Source organism: Hyperolius riggenbachi, chromosome 2 (genome assembly GCF_040937935.1).
Source record: "Hyperolius riggenbachi isolate aHypRig1 chromosome 2, aHypRig1.pri, whole genome shotgun sequence".
Taxonomy (NCBI): domain Eukaryota; kingdom Metazoa; phylum Chordata; class Amphibia; order Anura; family Hyperoliidae; genus Hyperolius; species Hyperolius riggenbachi.
The window spans coordinates 56,171,440-56,191,415 of record NC_090647.1 but is presented as its reverse complement, the minus strand read 5'-3'; the positions used below and the strand labels follow the sequence as shown (position 1 = coordinate 56,191,415).

The window sequence follows — 19,976 nt, the reverse complement described above, 5'->3', positions numbered from 1 at the left end:
AGGATGGTGAACTGTAACATACCACACAGAGAAAAATTTTAAGGTGGAAGATTCCTGCTGTATGGCAATCTATGCGATGAACTTTTTATGTTTGTATTTATCTCAGGTGCATTGGATTTAAAGAGTTGAAGAAACAAAAGGAAGCCTGGTCTAAGGTGGAATTTTGTGGACTATAAAGTGGACTGTAAGGCAGCGCAATGATATAGGTATAAATAGGTGTAGGTACCAGAGCATTAAAGCACACTTTTACTACACTAACCTTATCCTTTAACTACTTACAGGCCACGATAATTGAAATCTACACCCTGCTTTGATGCCGATCTGGCTGCCAGAGCGTAGATTTCAATTCACCGCCACAGCGCGCAGCCGCCATTTTCGTCGCTCCCGCCGATGTCTCCCGTTGCAGCTCACTCGCCCTGTCTGTCTCTGACGGCAGAGCCCTGTGAGTCAGTCAGGAGCAGATTTCATTGGCTCCTGGCCATGCATCAATATAAGCAACTCCCATAGGCTTACATTCATAGACACGATCAGGAGCCAACGAAAGCGGCTCCTGACCGGCCCACATGGCTCTGCTGTCAGAGACGGCAGAGTGGGTGTCCTCACTCCTCAGGATGTGCGGCGATTCGTCAGTATTCTGCCGTTTCTGTGCCAGCGGTCTCTGGTCCTTAACCACTTCACCACTGAGGGGTTTTGCCCCCTGAGCACCAGAGCAATTTTCACCTTTCAGCGCTCCTTCCATTCATTCGTCTATAACTTTATCATTACTTATCACAATGAAATGAACTATATCTTGTTTTTTCCGCCACCAATTAGGCTTTCTTTAGATGGGACATTATGCCAAGAATTATTTTATTCTAAATGTGTTTTAATGGGAAAATAGGAAAAATGTGGGAAAAAAAAAAATATTTTTCAGTTTTTGGCCATTATAGTTTTTAAATAATGCATGCTACTGTAATTAAAACCCATGAAATTTGCCCTTTTGTCCCGGTTATAAAACCGTTTAAATTATGTCCCTATCACAATGTTTGGCGCCAATATTTTATTTGGAAATAAAGGTGCATTTTTTTTTCAGTTTTGCGTCCATCCCTAATTACAAGCCCATAGTTTATAAAGTAACAGTGTTGTACCCTCCTGACATAAATATTTAAAAAGTTCAGTCCCAAAGTTAACTATTTATGTATTTTTTTTTTTTAATTGTAAATTTTAAAATTTTTTTTTAATTACAAAAAAAAGGGGAGTCTGGGAGGTAATGAGTTAATTTTTTGTGTATAAGTAATTCATTTTGTATGTGAGAAACGCTTGAAGTACTAGGAGGCTGGGTACATTTTTTTTTTTTTTCACAATGATCGCGCTGCTTAGCAGAAAACAGCGGATCATTGCGGGGCTTAGATCAACGAACGGGAATGGATTTTCCCGTTCATTGATATCTGGGCGGCGTGTTTACCCGCGGGAGTGCGCGCTAGAGCGAGCGGGAGCGCGGAAAGTACGGATTTCTCCGTCCCTGGAGGTTAAAGGATGGAAAAAGGGATGGAGAAATTCGTACGGGCGGGGGTAAAGTGGTTAAAGTGGTCTGAAACTGACATAAAATTCAATAATATATAAAAAAAAAAAAAAAAAGTGTTTTCCTACGTATTATTACTCATACAGTTATAATTGCTTTTGCACACACGTAATATGGTCTGTTTACAAATTTTCCAAAGTGTCGTTTTTCTTACCCTGAAACCTGCCATTGCATTTTATTATTTTTCTATTATAACTGCTTTTTATTATATATTAAAATCTTCTAATGAGCTATTCTGAACACTGTGTGTGCCTGAAGCAGAGAGTGTTTCTCAGAGAGGGTTGGTGCACACCAGAACGGTTCTGGAGCGGTTTTTAAAACACTTGCAGGGGGAATACCGCTTAGCTAATGAAAGGGAATGGGATGGTGCACACCTGAGCGGTTTGTTTTTCCATAAACGCAAACTCGGGGGCTGCAGCATTTTTATATTTCTGAGGCATTTCTGCCTCAATGTTAAAGGGGCACTATGGCGAAAAATTATGTTTTATAGCCACTGTTTGTAGAGCATAGTAGCTTACATGTAGTGAGGCACAGGGGCTTTTTTTTTTTTTTTCTTTAAACACTGACATCACCTTGTATACATTTGCAGTCACGTCGGCAGAAGTACCTTTCCGACGCCACTTAGCCTGTTCCATGTAGTTGTAGGGAGGCATCTTTCCCTGTTGCTGTAACTGACGTTACAGTTTTCCCCTCTCTGCAGCGCTGGAAGGTTTGTTCTAAATTTCAACTGCACGATCGTGCAGTTATACTGATCCCCCATGTGCCGTAAAGAGTAGTAGCTGATGTGCTGTGCGGGGAGTGGAACGCACCCTCCCTCTTACGTGGGACGCAACTGCATGTGAGGAGGACTGTGGAGGAACGCATCATCATTACTGATGACGCTGCCCGGCAAGGACCCCTGTAGCGAAGCTGGCATTGAAACGGACACCTAATGTTGTCCGTTTCTATGGCTACCAGGCTTCGCTCTGTGAAGTGCGCAGACAGAGCGGCGGCGGCTTGCAGAGCAGACAAGCGCTGTAGCTGTGTCCTGCTAATTGTACAGTAGTTGTGATTTGTTTTTTGTTTTTGTGGTGAATTTTTTTTTTTATAACCAATCGTTTTTTGTGTAAAGCTAATTGCAGGTAGTTATTCATGTATAACAGTTATTCATGTATGTCATGGAGTATGTATGTATACATACAGACATACAACTCCCTCCCTACAACTACATGGAACAGGCTAAGTGGCGTCGGAAAGGTACTTCTGCCGACGTGACTGCAAATGTATACAAGGTGATGTCAGGGTTTAAAAAAAAGCCCCTGTGCCTCACTACATGTAAGCTACTATGCTCTACAAACAGCTAGGCATAGTACAGTGGCTATAAAACAATTTTTCGCCATAGTGCCCCTTTAAGTACACGAAGGTGGAAAACCGCTCCTTAAACGCTAGATCAGAGCGGTTTTCCAGGCGTTTTTGTTACAGGAGCTGTTCAGTAACAGCTTTACTGTAACAAAATGACATTTGCTACACAAAAACGCTCCAAAAAACGCTAGACATGTTTAGAAAATCTCTCTAAACATGCCTAGAATCGTTCTGAGATCTGCTTCAAAAACCTCTAGCATTTTGCAGATCTGCTAGAGGTTTTTGGTGTGCACTGGCCCTGAGTGTTTGTTTACATTACAGTGTTGATACATCTGTATTCAATAAGTAAAAAAAAAATACTGCTATCTTCAGTTCGGATGTGGATTTAAAACTGAATAGCAGGAGAAAAGTGCTTTGTTTAACCATTTCAGTGATGTTCTGCTAGAATATTTTTCTGGGATAGTAGCTTTCAAGCTGTGAGGAATCTTTTTAGAGCAAACTAGAAATGCTGACTTTCAGACCACTTTAAGGGGGCAGAGACTGCTGGTACTTAAGTGGTTAAACACTGGTCCTCAACACACAGTCTGTTGAGCCATTCCGTTGGCCTGGCGCCTCTCATTTCATTCCTGCAGAGCATCACCAGGTGGCGCCGTTCTCTCCTTACAACAGTCTGCACCATCCTTCGTATGGCTCTCGCTGCATGTAGGAGGAAGCAGTACAGCAGACAGCTGTAAAGGAGAAGATGGCCCCACCTGGTGACGTCTTTGCATGAATGAAATTATAGAGAGGCCAGGCCTGCAGAGCGGTGCTCCGGATGGTGTGGCTGCTCTGCATGTAACTTCAGGGCAGAATGTATGGGGGAGGGGGGAGAACTCATCCCACTTAAAATGCAATGGTTTTCCACGCACAACAGCAAACCAACTCACTCTTTTACCTCCGACGCTCCACCATACCCCCCTGCAACCCCCCAGAAAATCACTACAGCCCTCCGTGACTGTCAAGACCATCCAAACACAAATCAAACAAAGCCCCCTTTCCCCCATAAAATAGGGCACACTAGAAAGCATTCCACTGACAGAAAAGGGGTAGACACGCCTTTAAAAAGCTCCCATATCACCATTACTAAGTATTACACAGCATGTCATCACTGTATCCCAACACTTGGTACCCAGTAAGATAAACACGTCACCCTTTTCTTCCTCTCGGTCTCCATCCTGATGCGTGTAGCCTCTTCCTGTGGATGCAGCAGGACAGACTTTCCTGCCACAACTGTGCTGTCCTTCACATACTTGGATTCTAAAAGGGGAAAAGAAAATACATAAATATAGAATAGTTTTAACAAACTCAAATAAAACAAACTGGAAGGAGGAATCAAACAAAAAAATTACACACTTGTGCAGAATTCCAGCATGGAGATCCCTTATAGGAGCATACGAAAGGGAAGAAACCCCACGCCGTGTAACCAATAACCCACACTTGTGCATGCGCAGTGACTCCCTTCGTCTCTCCGGTGCCTGCCTTACACATGCGCCTGCGCAATACGGAGGGAGCTCGTGTCGACTGCCCGAAATTACAGGATCCAGTATCGGCGACATAGAAAGCTGAGGACAGCGTCGTGAGCGCAATCCATGCGGGAAGCCCCAGGCATCTATAAAATCTATTATCTTATTTTGTCTCCGAGTCTCTAAGTATCCCAGGGTTTTTTTTTTATGTATTTAAACATTTACAAAGTAGGTTGAAGTTTTCAACTGTCTCTTATCAGTGGCAGCTTATTAAGTTAGAAAAAGGTCACTAGTTCATGTATTTTAGCTCTTCCTTCCCTCAGAAGTTGTATTCTGCCAGGAAAACTTTTATGGATGTAATTTGCATATCAGTGATGTTTACTATATTCCCGACAAGCTACCGACAAGACAGAAGCTGTCACTTCCATGCCTAGAATTTAACGCTTTCAGACAGCAAACTAAAACAAGTTAGTCTTATTATTATGTTTGGCACTGTACATACACATGTCTATCTCATGTCACATATCCCCTTGGGTACACTTTAATGCAGAGCTAATGTACAATGTAACAGGGAGCCACAGCAGGTAGTCCTGTCCACTTACAAATCTAATAATGGGATAACAGCCCTCAGGGTAAGGATATTTATAAATACAAGGTGAAAATCTAATGTAAACACACAATTCTTGGCTATGCACTTTCACATCGGTATCCAGCCAATTGGATCACTGATCAAATCTGCTAGAAATCGATACGGTGCCAAGCCTGATCGATTTTCGGACAAAATCGGATGATGGAAGCTATTTATCGGCAGCAGATCGGCGGTTGGAGGATTTTCGTACACAGCCCTGTTACAGACCATGACATACCTTCAGCATCAGACTTGCCCTCCCCCTCCTGTTGGGCATCTGGTGCAGGCCCTGCTGCTGGCAGTGACCCCGACTCCAGCGTCTCACTGGCTGTCTCTGCATCGCTTTTAGCGCTCCACTGGTCCTTCTGGGTCCTGATGCGGTTCAACAGCTTCTTCAGCACCACCCGGGACTGCGGCTCTCTAGCTTCTGCATGAGATTGCAAGTGGCATCAAATAATTGTAATTTTTACGTATGACGGGCATAAGGTTTAAAAATCTTGGACAGCAACATTCCAATGTGACAACATTCTGCTAAATTATTATAACCGCCAGCGACTATTTGTGATTTATATGAGTAAAAGGATTGAACCGTGCATGTAAATGGAAAGCTTTTAATTGTGTATGGTCTCTTAAAGTTGACCTGAATTCTTGCACAAGACAGAAGGAAAATAAAAACGTAGAGAAATGCAACCTGAATGTGTTTTTAGCTTGTTTAACCACTTCCTGCCCCAGGACGTGAAAATAAGTCTCTGCACTCCCCTTCCCAACAAAATCCTAGATAACACTGTATCTCTGAGCTGATAGCAATACTACACAGTTGTAAAGGAATGACAACAAACCCATCTCTAACATTCCAGGAGCAGACAGATGTAACAAGAAAGTATGGTATATACAATGTGTTACTAATACATATTAAAATAAATGAACTGTTTAACCCTCTGGGTGATACAATTACATCGCCCAGGAGGGGGCGCAGCACTTTTTTTTTTAATTTTTTAAATCATGTAGCGAGCCCTGGGCTCGCTACATGATAGCCGCTGCGCAGCAGCATCCCCCCCACCCACTCCGATCGCCTTCGGCGATCAGAGTAAGCAGGAAATCCCGTTCAGAACGGGATTTCCTTCCGGGCTTCCCCGGTCGCCATGGCGACGGGGCGGGATGACATCACCGACGTCAGAGGGAGTCCCGATCCACCCCTCAGCGCTGCCTGGCACTGATTGGCCAGGCTGCGCAAGGGGTCGGGGAGGGGGGGGGGGGGCTGCGCGGCACGGCTGGTAGTGGCGGCGATCGGAAGTTACACGGAGCTAGCAAAGTGCTAGCTGCGTGTAACAAAAAAAAAAAAAAAAAAAAATATGCAAATCGGCACACCAGGGCCTGATAACTCCTCCTGCGCGACATACCCTGAGCTCAGCTCGGGATTATCGGCCAGGAGGTTAAACTATTTTGGCAGTTGGACTGAGCAACTGCAGTTTAGCAAGTGCTTTTGTGAATAATCAAATAACTGATATTGTGAGGAGATGGACTACTCCAAAACCAGTCAAATTTTCACTACTTATTATAAGTGACAGGGACATCGGAAAATGTATAGATTATTTTACTCAGAGGGAGAACGTACATTTATACGTAAGAATTTAAAAATGTCCTTTTACCCTTTAGCAGTCAATTTAGAGCATACATGTCAAACTCCGGCCTGCGAGCCAAATCAGGCCATTCAATTTGAAACACCCCCCCCCCCCCCCCCCCCCCCCAAGTGGTTTCCCCATTTTGCATTCTGTTTGGCCCACTCTAGACCACCAGGGAAGCTATATTGGAGGTGAAGCCCTAGAAACAGTGTTCCCCAACCCTGTCCTCAAGGCCCACCAACAGTGCATGTTTTATGGAAATCCACAGAGGTAATTCATCAGTTATGCTGAGACACTAATTACCTCCCCTGTGCAGGTTTGTGGTTTCCGGGAAAACATGTACTGTTGGAGGGCCTTGAGGACAGGGTTGGGGAACTCTGCCCTAGAACACCAAGGAAGCCATATGGAGGTAGGGGGAAAGCACTAAACACTAGGGAACTGTATAGGGGAAGGAGGGTACCACTAGGCTACCAGGGAACTGTATAGGTGTTGGAGTGGGGCCCATTAGACACCAGGGAACTTTATAAGGGAGGAAGGTGGCCAGTAGACATTGAGGTTGGCCCGCCACTCTAGGTCCCAGTGTTCAATTTTGTCCCACTTTGTATCTGAATTTGACACTTCTGATTTAGAGGCTTGCAAGTGCTTCAGGCCAATGTTAGCACTTTGTTATTATTTGGTACATTTGCTTGCTACTAAATAGTACTGTTGTAATGTGTATTTATGGCCACTTGTCACTAGGAGGCAGTGTGAGACCGTAACAGAGGACTTCTGCTTTCAGACTGTATTTTCTGCTAGCAGAGAGAGATCAGAGCATTCCAAGAAGTTCTGCTTGGAGGATGTAAAAAGCAGTGCACTTACCTCAAATGAGATAACTATTGAAGCTGCTAATGGGTTAAGAATAAAGTGGAGCTACATTTCAAATGTAGATCTTAAGCTGTATAAAAACACAGGCAAGCAACATGGATATAAAACGTTTCCTGACCTTGTGGCCCATCCGATGATGCCTCTTCTGCCCCCACAGGGCGGGGCTGCCACTCAGACACGGCTTCTGGTTCAACAGATAAATCCAAGTCTTCATCTACACTAGTGACCGAGGGGTCCGGCAGAGGCTGAGGCTTCAGGTGCAAAACCATATCTCCCCTCATTTCTGCAATCAAAGGAATTGACAAAATGTCAGGCTAAGAATAACACTAAAGGATAAACTGTGGGTTACCCACAATATGGAGCCTGTATTGGGGAGGGTCAAACAAGGTGAGACAAACACACACAGTCTTACTGGTGTCTCTGGTATACATGTCCTCAAATGCAGTCTCCAGATCCCTCTGCCATTCCTCCCGGATCTCTGCCCTGCGGTAACCGGGCTCAAACAACTGCTGAGGCATCTGGGATACGGTCTGTCTTCTGCGGGTGAGGTCTTCCTGCTGCATCTGCTCCATCTCCTTCATCAGCCTGTCCCGATCCTGCAAATAAGATCACCGCCAATGTGAGCAAAGCCAGCTATAGACTGTACAACCTTCACCTGATCGGGTGAGTCAAGCAAGATTCTCCTGATAGCATGTCAATAGTCTCACCATCATGCACCGCCCAGTATCAGTCTTTATCAAACATTTAAGCAAAAACGCCACTAGTATGGTTGCTCATTGCGGATTAATCACAAGTAACCACGGTGGTTACTCGTGATTCGAATGAGCTTTAATTGGGCCAGCTGAGCGGCTGGATGCAGCGGGGTTAATTACCCCTAATGGCCCTCTCTGCGCAGCGTTTCAGTGAGGGCTGCAAGCGTGTATGGACGCGTTGCAAGCCTTGCTGTGGAGCATTTCCTCTTCCATAGCGAGGCTTGCAACGCTTCCAATAGCTGCTTGCAAGCCTCACTGAGACACTGGGCGGAGAGCGGCATTAGGGGTAATTAACCCCGCCGCATCCAGCCGCTCAGCTGGCCCAATTAAAGCTCATTTGAATCATGAGTAACCACCGTGGTTACTAGTGATGAATCCGTGATGAGCAAGGCTGGCCACTTAGTGCTAGCTTTGAATCATCACTTGATGCAGTACAAAACTACTGATGCAGAAGAAGTAGGGTCTATGAATTGGGTGAACAATCATAATCAAAGTAAACATTCATTGCAATCAATTATTGACTTTCCAGCCGTCATCTTCCCCCTAGTGTGAAACAATAACAGAGGACTTCTGCTTTAAAGGGAACCTGAAGTGGAAGAGATATGAAGGCTGCCATATTGGTTTCCTTTTAAGCAATATTAGTTGCCTGGCTGTCCTGCTGATCCTCTGCCTCTAATACTTTTAGCCACAGACCTTGAACAAGCATGCAGCAGCTCAGGTGTTGGACATTGTCAGATCTGACAAGAGTAGCTGCATGCTTGTTTCTGGTGCGATTCATACACTACTGGAGCCAAATAGATCAGCAGGGCTGCCAGACAACTAAAAAGGAATTAAATATGGCAGCCTCCATATACTTCCCCTTTCAGGCTCCCTTTAAGTTTCCATATATTCTTCTAGCAGAAAAATCAAAGCATTCCAAGAATTTACAGCAAGTCAAAAGCAGCGCACTATATCTCAAACAAGATAATTCCTTTGATGTTGGTTGTGGGTTAAAAGCTTAATAAAAAAAACAAAAAAAAAAAAAACAGCACATGGCAATACCCCATAAATGCAAAAAAAAATTTTTTTTTTTAAATGTATGTCTATTGTACTGCCTACCTGTGTCAGTTGTACCATTCTTAAAGCATAAGATCCACGAAGCGTTGCCTTCTCCATCTGCTCCCGTCTGTCCCGCTCCTCCTCTTTCTGAAGGGCACCTAAACGTTTTCCCTCCTCAGCAGCGGCGGCCCGGGCATCACACTGGAAAGGGACATAAATTCACCATAAAACTCGAGCACAGGTAATAGGGCAGGTTCCTTGCAGAAGCCAGTGAGGCGAACCCTTTCCTTATTCCCACCGCTTAGCACCTAAAGGCTCATACACGCATTAAAAACAGTGCCCATTCTCGTCTCTATCCGACCACCCCACCCCCGATGACCACTACGAAGAGAGCGGCGGATAATCTTTAGCCTTAAAAAGGGACACTGTAGGGGGTCGGGGGAAAATGAGTTGAAGTTACCCGGGGTTTCTAATGGTCCCCCGCAGACATCCTGTGCCCGCGCAGCCACTCACCGATGCTCCGGCCCCGCCTCCAGTTCACTTCTGGAATTTCTGACTTTAAAGTCGGAAAACCACTGTGCCTGCATTGCCGTGTCCTCGCTCCCGCTGATGTCACCAGGAGTGTATAGCACAAGCCCAGTATGGTCTGTGCCTGCGCAGTATGCTCCTGGTGACATCAGGGGAAGCAAGGACACGGCAACGCAGGCACAGTGGTTTTCCGACTTTAAAGTCTGAAACTACAGAAGTTAACCGGAGGCGGGGCCGGAGCATCGGTGAGTGGCTGCGCGGGCACAGGATGTCTGCGGGGGACCATTAGAAACCCCGGGTAACTTCAACTCATTTTCCCCCGACCCCCTACAGTATCCCTTTAAAGCAGAACTGAAGTATCCTTACAAAAAGAAAAAAAAATCCTCCGTTCACTTTCACTTCGCGCAGTGGGTGTCCACTGGGCCTGCCCAGCCCTGGCTGCACGCGTCCTCGTTCAGTAGAGATTTTGTCGTACTGCGCATGCCGCTGTCTCTGGGAACGCATTAGAGGATGCGCGCAGCCAAGGTGCAGTGAGCGTTGACTCAGAAGTCAGCTTCCACTAAGTGAAGAAAAGTGAGCTGCGGCGGGGGAACAGAGGATCGTTTGGAAGAGTCGAGGGCACAGGGCGGCTGCAGGGGGCTGGCAGAAGCCCCAGGTAAGAATTTTTTTTTTATTTTTTTTTAGGATACTTCAGTTCCGCTTTAAAGTGGATCCGAGATAAACTTTTACTCATTGCATAACTGTGTTCCTTTCATATAGTTTATAGGGCATTCCTCAAGCCAAATACTTTTGTTTTGTTTTAATACTCTACTTCCCTATAAACTAAACAAGCCTCGCCCACAGCTTCTCCAGAGAGCCTTGGCACTTTGAGCCTTAGTAGCAAAGGCTTATGGGAGCTCAGTCTGGGCAGGAGGAGGTGTTACTAGCCAGAGATTTCAGAGGTGGAGGGGCGGAGGGAAGAGGAGAGAGAGGAGTGAAGTTTTCACAGGTTGAGGGCTGGAGATGCAGTTGCAGCTTGCCTGTGTGTAATGATCACAAGCAGAACATGGCCGCTGTCATTGTATGACAGGAAGAAATAATCATAAACTGTTGAAGCTGTTTGCAGCCAGAATAAACTATGTAAACTTTAGATAAGATATATAGACTAGTTACTTGTTATAATTAGTTTTTTTACCTCAGATCCACTTTAACCACTTAAGCTCTCAGTCGTTTTCACTTTATGCATCCGAGCAATGTTCACCTCCCATTCATTAGCCTATAACTTTATCACTACTTATCACAATGAACTGATCTAGATCTTGTTTTTTCCGCCACCAATTAGGCTTTCTTTGGGGGGTACATTTTGCTAAGAGCTACCTTACTGTAAATGCATTTTAACAGTAAGAATTAGAAAAAAAAAATGAAAAAATTCATTATTTGTCAGGTTTCGGCCATTATAGTTTTAAAATAATACATGCCTCCATGATTAAAACCCACGTATTGTATTTGCCCATTTGTCACGCTTATTTCACCGTTTAAATTATGTCCCTATCACAATGTATCGCGACAATATTTTATATATAATAAATGAGCATTTTTTCCGTTTTGCATCCATCACTATTTACAAGCTTATAAAAGAATACATTGATTCCTGGGCTAACGAATCCGCGGTCGGGAGTGCACTTGCACGCGCGCAATCGGCCGCGGGAGCACGCATGTCCTCCTTGACGTTTTTATACGTCAAGGAGGACAAAGTGGATAAGTGAGAAACCGCATGGCCAAAAAGATACCCATAACGGGAAGAGGCATATTTCTGGTAGGAGTACACTTAGTACGCCTAATCACCTAAATCTTTTAAAAAGATAAAATTATTCCTGCTGCATCTGCTCCATCTCCGATCCTGTATGTATTTAGAGAGTTTAGCCTGTCTAATTCCCCCTGTGAATAATCACCAGTGTAATTTGGTCTCAGCTGTGTCAACTCAGAAATCTCAAAGCAGCCAATTTATAAACACAGGATGTTAACCCTATGTCTGCTTCCATGAAAGCAAGAAGTGGATACACTGCAAATTTATTGCAGGAGTTCTGTGGGCTGTAACAGGTTTTTCTTTAAAGGTCATAAAGCTGTTGCTTATTTTTATAGCAAAGAGGAAGTTCCTAGTTCAGGTTTGCTTTACCAGGACAGGAAAAGCAGTGAGGGTATGTTTGGGGAGGGGCCTGCTTCCTGTCCAATTTAGGAGGAGCAGCCCTCTCTCCATATCCTGTCGCAGATGACGTAACAAACAAATGTAAGGTTTACGAACCCCATTGTAGGTATTTGATATGAATTTCTTACATACTCCCTTGAATAAACTTTATAAAAAAAAAAAAAAAAAAGGAAATATGCACATGTTGTGTATCCCTCATGCCAAAGACTAGAGGGTACGATTCATCCCAATTAAAATTTCTGCCGACATGGATTAGAAATGAAACAATTATGCGCTGTGTCGGGCTTACTTCTGGTAGCTCAGGAATGGAAGAACAGCTGAACGGGTTTAGTTTACCTGTTGGGTATCCATCTCACGGTCCACATACGCTTCAGGCAGGTGATAGTGCGAGACAGAGAAGTTATTTACATCACAGAGCTTAACCAATGGGGGCTTCTTCCCAAGCTCAAGACTCTGCCATAGAGGGAAGAGACAGGAGAGAAACACACATTAGGGACTTGCAGTCACATCACCCAGCTACTGTTCTGGCCTTCTGCTTCACTATCCCGAGATCCTGACCCAGAACAAGCCGGCAGCCAGCAAAGTTACTAAATCTGATCACAGGGTTATAGGAAACGTTTAAAGCAGCAGGAATATCCAAACTAAGAGGCTCCTGACCCTGTCTTTCAATGTAAGCAACTCCCATTGATTATATTGAAAGACAGGGTCAGGAGCCAATGAAAGCTGCTCCTGTGGGTGGCTCAGGTTCTGTGGTTGCAGCAGGTATGTGCGGCGATCGTTGGAATTCCGCCGTTTCTGTACCAGCCTTCTCTGGTCCTTAAGGGGGCAGAGACTAGCTGGTACTTAAGTGGTTAAGCAGAGCCCTGGCCACCGTGAGAATGAACTATAATGGAGGTAAATATTTATGCTACTGATTTTTGACATAGCAGCCTTGATACTTCATCATGTGACTGCAGCACAAAGTAATCTTAAGAGGAATAACAAGCATGTACCTCTAGAGGATCTGGTGGCGGTGGGGGGAGGCTGGCGACTTTTGCTGCACGCTCCTTTTCAAGGACAAGTGCTTTCCTGCGAGCTTTAATATGCCTGAGTTCAAAGGGATACAATACAAAGGCATTACAGAGAGGCTCTGTCTGCAGACAACATAGCAAAGCTGAACCTGCAAAGTCAAAGTACATCAGCAATAATAATATAAAGACATCCTGCATTACAGAGAGAAACTAGACAGGCCGGAAACAAATCAGAGTGATAGAGAAAGTAATTAAAAACTACATAATACATTTGTGACAGTGAAAGTAAAAGCCTACATTTCAAAGGAGGGTCGGGCGGATGGAGAACAAGCGGCGTGCGACGGAGCGCATTCCCAACAATGCGATTGAGCGCACTCCACTGTCAAGGATTGCTTAAAGTGTCCCCGAGCAGTAGATAAAAATTTAATCTGTGCTTACCTGGGCCTTCCTCCAGCCCACCGTAGGCCACCCAGCATCCTCCTGGCTCCTCTCCCAGTCCCACTGGCGACTTCATTACCGGCGAATCCCGGGCCGAATGTCGGCCCAACACTTCCTAAACGTTAACGCTCCGCGTCATCACGCTGCCCGGCAGGACAGTCCTGCGCATGCAGTTTTCTAACTCTGACTCGCGCATGCGCAGGACTGTCACGCCAGCCGGCATGATGACACGTAGTGGCAGGCTTGATGACGCGGAGCGTCACCGGTCAGGAAGTGTTGGGCCGACACTTGGCCTGGGTGTGGCCAGTAATGAAGTCACCAGCGGGACCGTGAGAGGAGCCAGGAGGACACTGGGGGACCTTGCAGCCTACGGTGGGCTGGAGGAAGCCCCAGGTAAGTACCGATTTCATTTTAACCTACTGCTCAGGCTCCCATTAAGATCTGGCCTTTATGGATCTTAAGCAGACGTCACGCGGCCACAGTACACATTAGAGATGATCAATAATATGCAAATGCTTAAGAGTTTATGCAAATATATGTACATTTTTATGCAAATATATGCAGCTTGAAAATGGACCAATCAAGTACCACCCAGATATAAATTGATTGGTCAAATTGAGCCTGGGACCCCCGCGGCCCCCCGGTTATATGGGGGCAATGGGAAGCCTCCTCGTGGCGCCCCTGGATAGTGCTATGTAGCATGAACTAATTCCCGCAGGGCGATTGTTTTGCGGTTTTTGACTCTGCATATTTAGGCATGCGAAAGCAAATGCATATTTGCATGAGCAATGTCTTGTGATTAGCCAATAGGCCAAATTTGCAAAGCCAGATTTGTCAGGTTCACTTGGTTGATGCACACATTTTCTCTGTTGTAATTGGTCAAATTTCAAGCTGTATATATTTGAATAAAAAAAAAAAAAATTTACATAAACATTTGCATAAACTCGGAAGTATTTGCATATCATTGATCATCCCTAGGACAAACACTGGTTTGACTCCCGATTCTTGGCCAAGTCTGTCTTTATCGTTCGCCATGGAGTGTGTACATAGATTTAATCATGCCTCGTATCAAGTCTTACCAGGTCTGTTGCCTCAACTGCTTCTCTCTGTGCTGCTTCAGGTCCTTCAAGGCCTCCCTGTGCCGCTTCTCTGCCTTCTCCTTGTTTAACGCCACAGTCCTCTCTATAGCTTTCAGGTCTGGCTCCTGGGGGTACCGGAAGCAAATCAAACCATAAGATACAGATATTTGAACATGTACAATCATTTCACTTTTCAGTACAGTTAAACTGGAATTACATTCTAACTAAGAACAGTACATGTGTGTCAGGAAAACCAAAAGGGACCTTTCCTACTGCCCCAATGCAGAAAGCAAGACTCAATTACCGGTAGAGGAGGAAATAGGAGGACCCGGTAGGCGGGGTTAGAGGAAGATATAGGGAGAGGCAACCTAGCCAATACTTACATGGTTTAAACACTTGAGGACCGTAGGCTTACACCCCCTAGTGACCAGGCTATTTTTTACTATTCAGACCACTGCAGGGCCATACAACTCAGCACACAAGTAATTTCTCTCCAACAGAGATTTTGGTTGGTGGGCTCTGATCGCTGCAGGGATGTTGGTTAATTTTTATTTTTTTTTATATATATATATATATATATAAACAAAAGCGTAAATGTATATATTCCCCGTGCTCCCTTCCCCGCCAGCCAATCACCGCGATCGGCTGTCATAGGCAGCCTAAAACAGGCGATCGCTCCTGATGCCCTGTAGGGGACAGGCGAGGGACACTGTTGTCCCCAGTAGTGCTGCAGTAGATCGCAGTGCTGTACACTGTAAATAGACGGCAGTTTCGCCATCTAACAGTCTAGCGGCGACCGTCGCTGGGAGACTGATGACGGAGCGGAGCGCGCAATCTCCTGCAAAATCCCACCCTCAGGACTTAGCACCAATTGACGTGGAGAGGTCAGCAAACGGTTAAGAACCAGAGGTAAAAAAAAAAAAAGAGAAGATACAGCAAAGTCCCAGTTATCCGGCACCGTCGGGGACTGGCTGATGCCGGATAAGAGTGCTTTCTGGTTGCTTGAGACTGAATGTTAAAAATAGGCCCAGCTAATATAGTACAATCCCCAAGCCTGTATACATACCATAAACTCTCATTTAAAAATGTTAAAATACAGTAACTTCCCAGGTTGTCCTCAGGACCGCCACTGCTGCTCGTAGACCCCCGAAACAAAATGGGACAAGAGCTTATTGGATTTCTGATCACAGCCATGCTGCTCTTCATGCATGGGCGTGGCCGTACTGCACAAGTTCAGATGCATCTACAGGAGCGAGCCACAGCCATCACATGTGCTGAGAAGATCTGGCATCACCATAGGCACACTGATGTGATGTGTGAACGTTTTGCCAAACAAGATTCTGAATGAAAGAGTTTTTAAAGTCGCAGCCTTAAAAGAATGGATACTTACCCGGTGCTTTCTCCAGCCCTATAAGCACGCCAGTCCTTCGATGTCCTCACGTGGTCGGCCATTCAGCCCCGGCTCAGTTGTGCCAGTCCGGGTCCTACTGCGCATGCGAATAAGAGCGAGACTGGACCCGACTGAGCCTGTGACTGGGGCTGGACGGCAGGCCGCGTGAGGACAGCGAAGGACCCTCGTGCTTATTGGGCTGGAGAAAGCACTGGGTAAGTATTCATTCTTTTAAGGCTGTGATCTCTGGTATACTTTAAATTAAAAATGTTGTCGCTGCAGATTGGTGAATCTTGTTCCATCCAGCTGCCAGTTACTGGAGCCTGCATGTATCACGACTGTCCCTCAAGAGACAGTTTGAGGCCCAGTTCTGGGCAGGGGGCGGTACAATGGCCTCAGCCTGCGCTCAGAGGAGGTGATCCGGCAGTCTGCATCTCTTGCCCATGTATCGGGACCACGGTATACATACTAGACCAGTCTTGGGCAAACTTGGCCCTCCAGCTGTTGAGGAACTACAAGTCCCACAATGCATTGCAGGAGTCTGACAGCCACAGTCATGACTCAAAGGCAAATGCATTGTGGGATTTGTAGTTCCCTAACAGCTGGAGGGACAAGTTTGCCCATGCCTGTACCAGACTCTCGGCAGAAAGCCTCAGCCAAGAATCATCTAGCATGTGTACAAAGCTTCAGTTGCTGTGTGTGGGGGAGGAGACAAACACCTAAACTGATAGAATTATGCAGTGTTCTCCACAGCCGGGTGGCATACAAAAGTAGCCGGGTGGGGCGCGATGGGGGGGGGGGGGGGGGGGGGAGCAGGACTGGCATTTCTCTGCACAGCTCTGCTTACAGCATAGGCCAGTGATGGCTAACCTTGGCACTCCAGCTGTGGTGGAACTACAAGTCCCGTGAAGCATTGCAATACTCTAACAGCTCTAAGCATATTTCAGGGAGGCAGAGGCATGATGGGATTTGTAGTTTTGTCACAGCTGGAGTGCCAAGGTTAGCCATCACTTGCATAGGAGGACATGAGCGATGACAGCCGGGTGCTCACCAAAACTAGCCGGGTGGAGTACCCAGCTAAAAGAGCCTGGAGAGAACACAGATTATGTATTTGTGATTTTAGGGCTCATGTTAGGTTTAAACAAAAACAAAAAACACAAGCACCCAAAGTGTGAGACCTATGGAGGCTGCCATATACTTTCTATTTTAAACAATCCCAGTTGCCTGGCAGTCTTGCTGATCTTTCTGGTCTGTAGGATCTGAATCACACACCTAAAGCAAGCATGCAACTCATCTTTTCACATTTGTCATAGATATCTGATCTGCTGCATGCTTGTTCAGGGTCTAGGGCTTAAAGTATTAGAGGCAGAGGATCAGCAGGACAGCCAGGCAATGTGCATTATTAGTAGGAAATAAACATGTCAACCTCCATATCCCCCTCACCTTGGGTTCCCTATAAAGTGGTATTCTCACCAGCCCTTACGCCAGTAAATGAGCACTAAACTAGAGAACAGCCAACCAGAAATTCAGGAAAATTTCTCGACTTTGGAAGGAAACCAGAGAGACGCAGAGTCAGCTGAAAACCACTGTGCAAACCCGTGACTGTCTTGGCAGGAAAGGATGCCAGCACTCCATCATTGCAAGCAACATATGCCAGTCAGTGTCCTGCTGTCTGCTCTACAAACTGCAGTCCCTCATCTCACACAAGTGCATCTCGCCTTCGGAGCTGGGAAAAAAGGGCGCAGGCAGCTAGTGGACAAAAAGGGCGCCGCCATTCACTCCCATAATAAATAACGTTTAATGGGCGCCGAGCAGGAAAAAAGGGCGCCGGAGCTAAATAAAGTTTACAAACGGCGCCCGGAGCTAAATAAAAGTTTACAAACGGCGCCCGGAGCTGTTTAATGATTTATAACTGAGCTTGTGTTGATTTACGTTTATAAAATGCACCCGTGCCGAATAACGTTTATGAAAATACTAAATATATTTATCTTATTTAAATAATTAAAACATTATTTAAAGTTTTATCCCTTACTGTTTTTAAAACATTCACAAAATAAAGCGATCAGTACGTAATGTAAATTGGAATATATTTTTTGGAGTCACAATTTGTAAAACATTATCCACATAATAAAAAACATTATTCACAAAATAAAGCGATCAGTACATTACGTAAATTGCAAAATATTTTTTGCATCCATAATTAGTAAAACATTATTATCCACATAATAAGGGGGGTCTTAGGTTTAGGCACCAACAGGGGGGTCTTAGGTTTAGGCACCACCAGGGGGGGGGGGTCTTAGGTTTAGGCACCAACAGGGGGGGGTCTTAGGTTTAGGCACCAACAGGGGGGTCTAGGGGTTAGGGATAGGTACAGGGAGGGTTCTGTGTAAGAGTAGGCTTAGGTATAGTTTTAGTAAAATTTTAGTAATAATTACTAATGTTTTACAACACTTATTACGAACGTACTTATATTTATATCATCGTTATAAAGAATATTTTCAGATTTTATTATAAGAACAAACCATAAATGAAGGTTATTCACAATAATATACAATTATAACAATTAAACATATATTATTGTTTTTTTAATAAACGTAATTATAAGTTTAACTTTACAAATAGGGAAGATTAAAGTGAACCAGAGACGAAGCACCCTCATGTATTTTACCATAGAAATCAGTGGGAACATTAGAAAAAACACTTACCCTGCCCTCTGTTTCATCCTCACTGCTAAAAGTGTCTGTTATCTAGCTGAGATAAGAATCCCGGACTGAGCATTGAGTCTGGCTTTGCTATAATGACTCAGCTATAATGATTCCTGAGCAAAGCCAGCAGGGGGCAGGCTTGGACTTGAAAAGACACAAAAGAACACAGTCTCAGCTATAATCTTTCTGTAGCAAAGCCAGACCGACTGCTTAGTCGGGATTCTTATCTTAGAGGTGATAACAGGCAAATTAAACAGAGAACAATGTAACAAAGAGCAGATTAGGTGTTTACTGTCATGTTCCCACTGATTTATAAGGTAAAATACATGAGGGTGCTTCATCTCTGGTTCTCTTTAACGTTTTCACAATTTCCGATTTTATAAACATTTTTTAATGATTTATAATTTTGTTAAACTTTATTTGTAAACGAAATATAGCACACTATTTTTATAAACCCTATTAATGATTAATTATTATTTAGAGTTTACACCCCGCGCCCTTTTTGTCCAGGCGCTCTTTTTGTACGTACGCCTCGCCTTCAACCAGCACTGCATGACTACACTTTCATAAGGCCACACAAACTTGCTCGTTACGAGTTAAACCTTATTAAATAAAGACTGTGCTCTGATAAGTTTGCATTACCAGATATAATAACACCGCTATCCTCTATGAGGACTGAGAGGTGACAGATTAATCCCTCGTCTGCCAGGAGGATTTGGCAGGAACCGGATAGCAAGCGGATTACTGGGTAAGGCTCTTAGGCAATTACAGCGGCTTCTTCTAAAGAATCAAGGGGAAAAAATGAACTGAAAACTGCACTTTTTTTTTTTTTAGACTAGTTTATAGGGCTGAGGGGGTGCTAAGAGTCGGTTCATTCTGGCAGCACGGTGGCATAGTGGTTAGCTCTCTCGCCTTGCAGCGCTGGGTCCCTGGTTCGAATCCCAGCCAGGGCACTATCTGCAAAGAGTTTGTATGTTCTCTCCGTGTCTGTGTGGGTTTCCTCCGGGCACTCCGGTTTCCTCCCACATTCCAAAACATACAGATAAGTTAATTGGCTCCCCTAAAAAAAAAAGTTGGCGCTAGACTACAGTACTTACACTACATAATATAGACATATGGCAATGGTAGGGGTTAGATTGTGAGCTCCTTTGAGGGACAGTTAGTGACAAGACAATATATATATATACACTGTGCAGCGCTGCGTAATATGTCGGCGCTATATAAATACTACATAATAATAATAATAATAATAATAATAATTGCCGGCGTCTTGTTTCAATGTAACCAAATGCTTTTCTGCAACCGGGCAGAAAACCATTAGTCATGGTTTCCT

At 44.8% G+C, this 19,976-nt stretch overlaps 1 protein-coding gene across 3 annotated transcripts in view; it reads right to left on the bottom strand.

Moving 5' to 3' along the window:
- CEP295 (centrosomal protein 295) overlaps positions 1-19,976 on the bottom strand; it is a 198,882-nt gene that overhangs the window by 158,984 nt on the left and 19,922 nt on the right. For all 3 annotated transcript variants that reach the window (XR_011026048.1, XM_068266808.1, XM_068266809.1), the window contains exons 4-11: positions 14,549-14,673; positions 13,014-13,107; positions 12,358-12,474; positions 9,369-9,509; positions 7,931-8,114; positions 7,637-7,801; positions 5,271-5,459; positions 4,092-4,198 (exon numbers count right to left, since the gene is read on the bottom strand). Coding sequence is in view for 2 of the 3 variants with exons in the window: in XM_068266808.1 (XP_068122909.1) it covers positions 4,092-4,198; positions 5,271-5,459; positions 7,637-7,801; positions 7,931-8,114; positions 9,369-9,509; positions 12,358-12,474; positions 13,014-13,107; positions 14,549-14,673 (1,122 nt within the window). In the remaining variant the exon portion in view is untranslated. The remainder of the gene's footprint in view (positions 1-4,091; positions 4,199-5,270; positions 5,460-7,636; positions 7,802-7,930; positions 8,115-9,368; positions 9,510-12,357; positions 12,475-13,013; positions 13,108-14,548; positions 14,674-19,976) is intronic.